Source organism: Etheostoma cragini, chromosome 21, assembly GCF_013103735.1.
Source record: "Etheostoma cragini isolate CJK2018 chromosome 21, CSU_Ecrag_1.0, whole genome shotgun sequence".
Lineage (NCBI taxonomy): Eukaryota > Metazoa > Chordata > Actinopteri > Perciformes > Percidae > Etheostoma > Etheostoma cragini.
The window spans coordinates 4,252,445-4,264,212 of NC_048427.1; the positions used below are offsets into that span (position 1 = coordinate 4,252,445).

General features: G+C 37.6%; 1 protein-coding gene across 5 annotated transcripts in view; it reads right to left on the reverse strand.

Moving 5' to 3' along the window:
* Window positions 1-6,187: 6,187 nt before the first annotated feature.
* sdk2b (sidekick cell adhesion molecule 2b) overlaps window positions 6,188-11,768 on the reverse strand; it is a 252,146-nt gene continuing 246,565 nt past the window's right edge. For 3 of the 5 annotated variants that reach the window (XM_034859902.1, XM_034859899.1, XM_034859898.1), the window contains exons 45-46: window positions 9,798-9,854; window positions 6,188-9,268 (exon numbers count right to left, since the gene is read on the reverse strand). In XM_034859902.1, the coding sequence (XP_034715793.1) occupies window positions 8,798-9,268; window positions 9,798-9,854 (528 nt within the window). In that variant the 3' untranslated portion in view covers window positions 6,188-8,797. The remainder of the gene's footprint in view (window positions 9,269-9,797; window positions 9,855-11,768) is intronic. The other 2 variants (XM_034859904.1, XM_034859903.1) reach the window with 1 other exon arrangement.

An 11,768-nucleotide genomic window follows, 5' to 3' on the forward strand; every position in this document is an offset into this window, starting at 1 on the left:
CTTTTTTAGACGCCCTGTACAATGACTTTTATTACTTTTTTCAACATACTAAACTATGATCTTTTAATGAATTTTTTCGACATGCTATACTGTGTTTAAAAAAAAAAAAACTATACAATTACTTTTTATGACTTTTTTCAATATACTATACTATTACTTTTTTAGCACATTTGCTATGCCTTTGTAATGACTTTTCCCCACATTATATACTATGACCTTTTTACGATTTCTTTCCACATACTTTACTATGACTTTGCCAACCTTCTATGCTATGAACTTCACAAGCCATAATATGACTTTTTATTACTTTTTTCGATATACTAAACTTTTACTTTTTTTGATATACTATACTATGACGTTTTCTTGAATTTTTTTACATTTTATTCTAATGTAGTTCAGGGTAAATTCTTTCAAGATGACCTAACACTTACTCACTGCTGTCTTCCTAAATCAAATTCGCTGTTAGAGGCTTTCCAAGGGCCAATCACAGTGTCACAACCCTGCTTCAAATCTGTTTCTCCATTTGCTATCAGCTGTCATTTCAGGCAAAGCGTGCAACACTCCACCTCCCCTTCCACCTCCTGTTATTGTCACCCAAAGGCACTCTGGGTCTTCCTCCTGCTGGACGCTCCGTTGACGCCTAGATGTCGGGTCTTCGGGCCCTTCACCGCCACCTCCAGTGTCTTGACTTCAGCGGGGGGATTGTCTTGGCTTCCTTACCTCTTTTAAGAATTATTCTACAACAATGGAGTCTAAGCTCCCAAGACTGTACATTTTATCATGCTTACGTACAATAAACCTTTGCATATCTGCAAACAAGTCTCTCTTGATTGAAATACCTTTTTAAACACTTTTTTTGACATGATATTCTGTGACTTTTTTTTTACACACTGTAGTAGAACTTTTTTCAAACTGTTATACTGTAACCTTTTTATGAACATGCCAAACTGAGACCTTTTTATTACGTTTCACAACGTGCTATACTTTGACCTTTTTATCACTTTTATGACGTGCTACACTTTTCATTGCTTTTTTCAACGTACTATACCATGGCTTTTATGACTTCCTTCCACTTACTACTACTACGACTGTTCATGACTTTTTTTGAGATAGTATAGTAAGACCGCTTTTTGACTTTTACTACTATGCTATGACTTTTTTATTACTTTTCGATAAACTATACTACGACTTTATTATTACCTTTGTCAATATACTATACTATGACCTTTTTATTTCTTTTTTCAACATACTAAACTGACCTTCTATAATATGACTTTTTTACGATTTCTTTCCACATACTTTAGAATGACCGTTTTAGACCTGCTATGCATTTTTATGACGTTTTTTTCAACCTACTATACCATGACCTTTTTATGACGTTTTTCCACATGCTATGCTGTAACTTTTTTGAAATGTTTTACTATTACTTTTTATAACTTTTATTGACATACGATACCATAACATTTGTTGAGATTTTTCAACATACATGACTTTTTATGACTTTTTCGACATGACTTACTATGACTTTTTATGACTTTTTTGACATGCTATACTATGACCTTTTTATGACTTTTTTTGTCATAAAAGATGTTTTTATGACTATACTGAGACCCGTTTATCATCTTTCACGACGTGCTGTAATTTGACCTTTGTATTACATTTTTCAACTTTTTATGACTTGTTTCCACATACTATACTATGACTTTTTAATGACTTTTCATAATTTTTTTTCGACTTGGTGTAGTATGAACTTTTTTTGACTTTTTCTACATACTTTTTTATGACTTTCATTTGAATTACTATACCATGACTGTTTTAGTACTTTTTTGATATATTATACAATAACCTTTTATTTTCTTTTTTTTTACATACTATACTATGACTTTTTATGACTTTTTCGACATACCATACTGTGACTTTTGTATGTTTTTTTTTTACATAGTATACCATAACCTTTTCATCACTTTTTTGAGATACTACACCATAACTATATTATTACTTTTTTCAATGTACTATACTATAACCTTTGACTATAACCTTGAACTGTGGCTTTTTGTGACTTTTTTAACATACTATACTGTAACTTTTTTGGACATGCTACACTACAATTTTTTTCTTTTATTGACATACTGTACTATTACCTTTTTACGACCTTTTTATGACCATACTTTTCACGACATGCTATACTATGACTATTATCGACGTACTACTGCATACTTTAAATTTTTTCAACATACTATAGTAACTTTTTATGACTTTTTCACGACATGTTATGCTATAACTTTTTTATGATTTTTTTCCACTTACTATACTATGACTTTTTAAAACACTTTTTTTTATAGTATGACTTTTTGACAAAGCCTACTTCACTATGACTTTTTAACGATTTTTTCAACTTTTTTTCTGACACATACAATTACTTTTTTGAAATATTAAACAGATTTTTTTAGTTATGTCTGTTTTTATTACTTTTTTAACTTACTATACTATGACTTTTAATATTTTATTTTACATTTTTCAACATACTATACAATGACGTCAGATTTGTTTTGTAATAAACGTATAATTTCAAGCAAACACAATGGATGATCATCGAGTTATTCATTTATCGATGTAAAGATTGCCTTGAATTAAATTTTTCACATTACCATATTATGATTTGTTCATACTATACGCTGCTTTTTTTGACATAATATACTGTAACTTTTTGGGACATGCTGCACTACAATTTTTTTCTTTTATCGACATACTGTACTATTACCTTTTTACGACCTTTTTATGACCATACTTTTCACGACATGCTATACTATGACTATTATCGACGTACTACTGCATACTTTAAATTTTTTCAACATACTATAGTAACTTTTTATGACTTTTTCACGACATGTTATGCTATACCTTTTTTATGATTTTTTTCCACTTACTATACTATGACTTTTTAAAACACTTTTTTTTATAGTATGACTTTTTGACATAGCCTACTTCACTATGACTTTTTAACGATTTGTTCAACTTTTTTTCTGACACATACAATTACTTTTTTGACATATTAAACAGATTTTTTTTAGTTATGTCTGTTTTTAGTACTTTTTTAACTTACTATACTATGACTTTTAATATTTTGTTTTACATTTTTCAACATACTATACAATGACGTCAGATTTTTTTTGCAATAAACGTATAATTTCAAGCAATCACAATGGATGATCATCGAGTTATTCTTTTATCTATGTAAAGATTGCCTTGAATTAAATTTTTCACATTACTATATTATGATTTGTTCATACTATACGCTGCCTTTTTTGACATAATATACTGTAACTTTTTTGTTACTTTTCTGACATGCTACACCATAACTTATTTTATAACGTTTTTCAACATACTTTACTATGCCTGTACTGTATTTATTCAAAATACTCACTGCATATTAGAAATTTGCACTCCGAGTCCATAAAAGTCAGCAGAAATTGTTCTTCCCACGTATGAACTACAGAAAATGTATAGCAAAGTAGCTCAATAAAGGTCCAAACACAATGATTTAATATTTGTACTAACTAGTAAAATTCATGAAGGTAATTAGACTTGGTGCAATGTACTGTGTAATGTCTCAGAATACGTTAAAAAAGGCCTTTAATTTCACACAAACAAATGTACATGTATGTGCTTGTGCCTGTGTGGTTACAAAAGGTCATCTGGTCCTCAGGAGGGAACTTTAACTAGTTATGCTACTGACGCCCACCTGTCTGTTAAAGCCTTATTCTGCCACCTGCAAATATCCTCAGGCATTAACATGGTGGGCCAATTAGTGATGCAGAGTTTTATAAGAAGCTCTGTTTGGGTCCTTCAGAACGTTAGTGCGGGTATACAGAACAAAAATCTTTAATGGCCCCTTATTCAAATGTTGCTTACTTCTGTGGCTTTGTGTTATACGTAACATAATGAATGCAGGAAAGACTACAGTAAGAAACTGGGACACAATGTACTTTCTAGTGGAAACCTGTTAACTGGATAAACCAACAGCAATAAAAAATAATTAAGTATACAAATATGACTTTATCCAACAATTTCAAAAATTCCTGTCACAGTTTGGAGTTGCCACAGATCCTTAAGTGCTTGATCCACACACTGTGAGAAGTATTGTCCATCCAAACTGCAAAAAAAGTGAGAGTGAGATTGGCTTGGGCAAAGGGACTTACCAAAATGGGTGCAGCCATTTTTGTGCTCTTTCCCATAATGCACATTAAGTCAGAAACCAATTAAAGCAACCACCAAACAGTACATAAAGAAAAGCATTCATGCATGGCAGTCGGGGACATCTCTTTTCTCAAATGAGCATCCTTTCTTCAACTGCAAGGATATCCTCTTCAAATCCCCAAACCACCCTCTGTGAAGTTCGCAAATGAGGCAATTAAATTCAGGGTTTCAAACTCCTTTGAACTACACCTTATGTCTGAATCCTTTGTTATTTCAACTGTGTGTTCTCAAACCTCATCAGGGCTATTTAGTACGTTGGGCTCCCTTTTTAACAGGGACCACCAGCTCGCTCTTTTCTGTCATTCATTTCCTGGGGGAAAGAGAGAGAAAGAGAGACAGAGGGAAATGAATTTTTCAGCAAGTGAAATGTCTCCTGTCTGTGATTCTTCTGTCAGAGAGAAATTTCCCATGTGTTTTCAAAAAAGGGATTAGCGCTCTGGACGTGCTTGTTCCAATTCCCTGTTTTGTTCTGCGCTATCTCATCTAATCTCCTCTCTTCTCATACCTCTCTGTTTAGTAGGTTAGCTCTGGATCAAGTTGACTGTGATCCAATTAGCATCAAACACCATCTGACAATGTACATCTGCTTCTGTCATGCAAGTATGTGTCTATTAGTTCAGGTTCTTGTTCAAATTCCAACACATTGATTGTGCCTTAAATACATATAAGAATCTCTTTATGTGCAGTCAGGGCCAACTGAGTCAGTTCAATCGACCAAGGAACATATGATGGGCTAATTAATTGTGGCTGTCAGGGAGAATGGAGCAGTGTAAAAAAAGTCTAGCGGGGACATTTGCAACCAGATTAGAGGATTTTAAAGCATCTACACTGATCCAATTTATTGCTGCCTTGAGTCACACTAAGGTTAGGTGGAATTTCATCAACTAATTAGCCATAGACAGATCCTGGCTTACAGAATGCATTTATTCACTATTGCTGGAATTTTGTACTCACACTTTTTTTGCATGTTTTTCTTTGATGTTTTGATTAAAGGTGAGGAGCTTTTTGTGACATGGCACATACCCTATACTAGGTCATATTATACTATATACATACTTATACTTATTTTGGCTTTCTACTAGATCATGTTTACATGCTGTGATAATCAAAAAACACTATTTTTCTCATTTGATCTTTCTGAATATACCTGTATTCATCTTGAAACGCATTTGTCCCTCGCAAAAAGCTACTTCTGCTTTTGATTGGTCAGGATTTGGGGGTCATCCGCTTCTACGCTCTTGCCATTGCAGCCGGGAAATGACTATACCGGCACTACAGCTGCACTTTCTACCTTTATATAGTTAGTTGTGAAATCACAACTGTACGGACGTCCTGATGGCTCGTTTAAAGGCACAGTTTCTGAATACAGGCTGTGTGCATATCTCTGTGGATTGACCGTTTTGATACTTTCACAGTACTTCAAAAGCACTTCAACCTGCTTTATAATCAATAAAGACATGGAAATCTCACTTTTTACAACATTAGACGTTTAACAAGTTCACTCTTTACCAGGAAATAATTGGAGATGCATGTGGAGTGAAAATAGTTTGCATTCTTTTATTTACTACTGGTATGGAGGGATGGTAGGCTATATGCATGTACGTATAGAGCTGGAGTTACATCCAGATAACTTGTATTTCTCCTTGCCATTAGTTAATAGCCAACTACTACTTTGTGTCAGTAACTGTGTTAGAGTGCTGATCCTGGTGAGGAGAGGGTTTGCAGTAAAATATATACAATGAGTGGCCATGTGGGTTGTTGAAAAGGGATCTTTTGGATTTTTGCTGAGGTCATTAATTAGGAGATTGCATTTTGAGAGCTATTGTTAGTATGAATGTAGCTTTAGCCTAGGTTACAATAGTCAATGATTGAATGAGTTTTGCCTCCGCCCATCTACCCTTTACAGATCTCAATTGAGTACCAGAACTGCTAACATTCAAAAATAATTTATTTCAGAAATGTACTGTGATCATATATTCATTCAGATTCTGCATGATAAGCTTTTGTAGCGTACAATGAAATCACTTCACAGAAGAAGGAAAAAAAGGAGATGACATTTTTTTCAGGTTTTTTTTGAAACTATGAAAACTAGGAACACATCACTGAGTCTTCACTATAGCGTTATGAGCCCGCCCGCCAGGCGGCTGGACGGTGCCAGCCCTCTGTGGCGTTACTCCAGGCAGGTTTACAGATACTGCATGACAATCTCGTTAAAACCAGACACACAGTGAATGACCTGTAAAGCATACGCACAAGAAGTGTAATCACACCCACACATACACATGCACACACGGGCATTAGCATTTGGGACAATACACCTCAATAGTACAGAGTGGTTGATTACAGAAAGAGAAAGAGGTGAGGCCATGACATCATCCCTTGGTGCAGGCTCAGTGCTGCCTTGTGATTTTGAGCAGTGACAGAGAAGAGTAACAAAGAGGCAAAGTCCCACCCCTTCCAGTGGACCACCATAGGATCATATTTCCTCAAAACCATATAAGATAGTGAATGGCAAAAGACAAATTATTTTTTGATCCCATTGGAATTTAGCCATAGATGTATGATGTTCATCAATTTCAAAGCAATTCAAATTTTGTAATTCAAGAAAGTCTGACTGTCGTAAAACAACCTTTTTACAGTAGCCGCGGCCTAAGAATTGCAGTCAACTTTGTCGGATCAAGCCTTTTGGTCATCTTAAAAGAACTCATCGTAACCCAGTAACTTTACAAAAGAGAAATGCAGTCAGTCTGAGACTCCTGGCATCCGGTTGTCCGCACCTCTGCTCGCACACTCAAAATCGTGGCGCTCCAGAGAGATCTACGTCATTTTGACGTCACATTTCTGCGCACCACCTCGGTTGCGGCTGGTATACCAGCAGTTTTAAATATTGAAAATAGAAAAGACTACTCACTCCAAAGTTGCATAAGTGACTTCTCTCTAAAGCTACGACAGCTGTGCTTCATACGTTACTCACATGACCAACAGGTCTTGCTCGTTCTTTTGCTTTTCTTACCTGATAAAACATCAGGTAAAATAATGTAACATGTCCTGGGAGACATAGCTTGCAAGCCAAGCAGCAAGAAACGTGTTAGTATGACAAACCTACAAAAAACTGACTTTCTATACTTGCAAAATATCTTTGAAGTTTACCAGCATATGTGTAATCCATGGCTCAATTCAAATGGGATGAAACAATTATTTGTCTGTCCAGTCACTACCATATTCTACATATTTTGTTTACAAAATAAGTTCCCATGGAGTCGACCAGAAGGGGAGGGACTTTTCCTCTCTATACCAGCATGGAAGGAAACCGGAAAAAAACAACCTTTGTTTCTTATCAAAATCTCACCACTTCATACCATAACATTTTAGAAGAACCAGCAGCTGTGCCAATATGTGACTGCCCCAGTCTGCAGTCAGTTTTGACCCTCTCAGGTTGCATTTCAGTAGACATATGCAGAATAACACTGTGTATATGTGAGCCAGCAAAGGGTGGAAATAAATATGGGTCGTGAATGCAAATTATTTCACAGTCAACATCTGTCAGGAGTAAAAGAAGGTTCTCGAGGCCAGCCAAAAGAATGCCGCAGTCAAGGGCACCCTCAGCAGTTCAGTAACAATTGGTGCCAGGTGTCATAAATAAGTGATTCTCTATCAAGGCATCTTTGATCCAATGAAACACACTCACAAAAAGACTTAAACACTTTGACAGATATACACTCATTTCATATATCTGTAAGATCCATCAGACACGGTTTGACAGTCATTGACATTTGACCCGCCATGGCCAGTTTGCATGTTTTTTTTTAAATGTATGTGTGTGCTCTAGGCCAGAGAGCTGTTTCCATGGAAACCTATGATTGTTTTGACAATGTCCGCTTAAATCTCTCCCGGCCAACACATTGAAATTTGTTCAATTTGGCATGTAATCCACATCCACGTCTGTCTTTAATCACTTCCTCCTTTTTTTTGTTTTGACATCCAGTTCATCCAGTCCAAACAATCACTTGTCCTTTCACTTCCACAATATGGCTCCATCGTATTGTTCTCCATCAGTGCAGACTCTGCATTGACTTGATTTTGTCTTTTAGGTACATCTACATATATATTTATGTGTGTGTGTGTGTATTTTTAAAGATTATTGTGACTTTGTACAGAATCAAAGAGATTACCATTTGATTATGTTCAAAGAAAAGTAACAAAATAAAGGAGGAAATTTGCGAATAATTCAAATAGCGAAAAAAAATAAATGAATAGATGATGCAGAGAGTATTTTTATTGGTGAGAGAAATCTACACTGGCACACTTTCACACACTATACAATAAAAAAGTGCTCCAAAAAGTATCTATAGCGTTGTTCCGCATGTATCCAGGCTGACTAAAGAAAAAAAACAACACGTAAAAAGAAAGAAAAAGAAAATTAATTTAGAGGAAGAAAGGAGTAAATGACTTGATTGAGTTGACTGCGCGTTTCTGTGTTCTCCTTCAACACAAGTCGGGTAGATATCTCCAGAAACTTTGATGTCCTTTTCAGCCTTTTTCACACAAAGGAGGAGAAGCCAGCGATTGGGGCCCGCGAGCCCGGGGCTAGGCTGCTGGGGGGCCTGTAAAGGGTGCTGTGCTGGCTGGGGGGGTTGGAGCTCTGCTGGGAGGGGGTGGGAGTCCGGCTACCTTTGGGCCTGAACAGGCTGCCTTGGCCCTGGGGTTGCCCCTGAGGTGGGCCCTGGGGCGGGCACTGAGGCGGGCCCTGAGGCTGGCCTTGGGCTTGCTGAGGCTGGGGGCTAGGTGAACTGAGCTGGGGTGGCAGTGGAGGTAGAGGAGGCAGTGGCGGTGGGGCGCAGTGATCCGGGTCGCCCGACTCGGACTCAGTGTAGCTGTAGGCCTGTGCCCTGGATATACCTTTCTGTTGGCGGCGCCAGGAATTGTAGTAAGTGGGGTCGCTTATGTAGTGGTTGACAAAGGAGTGGGTCTTCTGTCGGTTAGGGTCCACCTCATACTCACTGTCGCTGCCCTGTGAAAAATAGAAAATAAAGAGGAGATAGTATTACTATGGAGTTAGCATGGGATGACTCTGTTGTGTTTCCATGTGGAGCAGTTAGAGATGCTGAGACTACAAATGTAAATGAACATGAAGTTATTGGATTATTCTGTGCAAAGTCATCAATTCACAATCACCCCTGTCAAACAACACACACATGCAAACACACTTACATTTACAACACAGCACAAGAACACAAAAATGGTCAAAAATGGTCAAAGCATGATTACGGAATGGATGACTTGTTACTGAAGCGTGCATTGTTAATGGACCATCACACAAAATAGCAAAGGTCAAATTATCTTCAGGACTGAATCAGTATGTTCACGATCTAAGATCTTTGCAACCACATCACGCCAGCAAGGTTTGGTGTTGTGTAGCAGTGTACCACATAAAACCTGTAATGGGAATCTGAGGGAGAGGATTGGATGGGGACTAGCAATAGGAACCAGTAACCTATCAGGCTAAAAACATTCAAAGCAGGCAGCCACAGGAACCTCACCAAATGCAGTGGAAGTGTATGTAGGCCACCTGTCCCATATGAAAACACCAGCGCCTCCTATGGGTGAACAAAACAATGGTTTTTACAGTGCATCACCATAACAGAATGATTAAAATGGCCCAGTCATGATGATGATAATATCATACATATGTAAAACATTTAGGTCCTATGTGCCATTCTAGGTGAATGTGAAAAGCTACAAATAAAAAGCAACATAGGTTGTGCAGTGCATTTACAAACATAGAAAGTGTGATTTTGGGAGTTGATTGGTTCGGAAGTAGATTTTTGACCTAGTCTGGCTATCACTAGACCAAGCCCAGCTCAATAGATTTGAGACCCGGTGGTCTGGGGAGTCTGCTTTGTATTTTCCCTGCACAAGAGGCATGACCAACGGGTCTAGTTCAAATGACTCTGTACGCAATTAGATAATCCTTCAACCAATCAGACCAACGATCCGGGTGACTTAGAAGCGTCAGCGGCATCAACGGGTTGCTGTGCTTTGGTGCCGTCTTGGTGGCTGCCATGTTGAATGTACAAAAGAAGGTGCTTGGTTGCGTCTCTATCGTCATCGTGTTAAACCCGCCAATAGCTCTGACCTGGCAGCATTTTATGTTCGATCATGTTCAACACACGATTGAAGAAAAGCACAAGAAGCCACTGCACGGCCACATTGACAGTAGAAACCTTTTTTTTAAATGACATACTGTATATAATGACAGCATTGTTTTGGTCACATTTAAAATACGTGGTTGCTGGCTTTTTGCCACTGAACATAGCTCTAGGGCAGCAACTAACGATTATTTTCATAGTCGATTAATCAGTTGAATACTTTCCAGACTAATTGATTAGCTGTTTGGTCTATAAAATGTGAAAACATTGTGAAAAATGTGGCTCAGTGTTTCCCAAAAGCCCGAGATGACGTCCTCAAATGTCTTGTTTTGTCCATAACTCAAAATATATTCAGTTTACCGTCACAGAGGAGAGGAGAAACTAGAAAAAATTCACATTTAAAAAGCTGGAATCAGAGAATTGTTTACTCAAACCGACCAAACAATGATCAAAATAGTTGGCAATTTGTTTAATCGATTAATAGATTCATCTTTGCAGCTCTACATAGCTCATTACCATAACGTTGAACAAACTTCAACTTTCTGCTGGACGCTCTGGTTGCTCAACATGGCCAAAACACAACGCCGACTGATTTGCCGTTTCTTGCAGCTGAGAGAAGCTTCCATTGAAAATGAATGACGTCCTTCATCTTTGAAGCTCAAGTCGGCGGTGGTGTGTGTGTACATTAAGCCAGTTTAAATTCCCTTCAGGCCATCTGTACATAAATGACAAATATCCTCAGCACATTCTAGTCACTGACCCTCCACCTTACTGCTGGCTGCGCTAGAAACGCTTTTGTATTCACGTCAAGAAACATTCCACGGGTCAAACAAAAAGCAATGTGTTCATTGAACACTCGCTCATGGTCAACTAATTGCCTTGAAAGCAAGCTGCCAATTGGCTACCCAGCCTGTGATTAATCAACGGGCCACAAACAAACGAGTGCACTTTGCCAAAATTGTCACTCAGTCTAAAGGCTGCTTGAAGTATACATCAGGTGTATTACAAAAGTAAAGTAACAAAGGCCTATTCTTTTCCCAACAGAACACCGCAGAGATGGTGCTGTTAATTGCGACTGTCTCAAGGATCTTGTTCACTCACGCCTCATTTTATCATGTTCAATCTTCGCATACAGAAACGTGGCTGTCGGCACACTCTCGAAGGATGCACTCCAGAGCAAAGCTCTTAAGTACAGCACATATGTGACACATATGGCAGTGGGCTCAGATTTCTCTCAGCCTTTAATATGGTTCATGTCTCACGTGCCAACCCCTTAAATAAAGACTTTTCCTTTTTAGTTGGCAGTAGAGTTTATAAATGTCCAAACAGACGATGCTTTTGTTGATTATATTCCATTTTTTA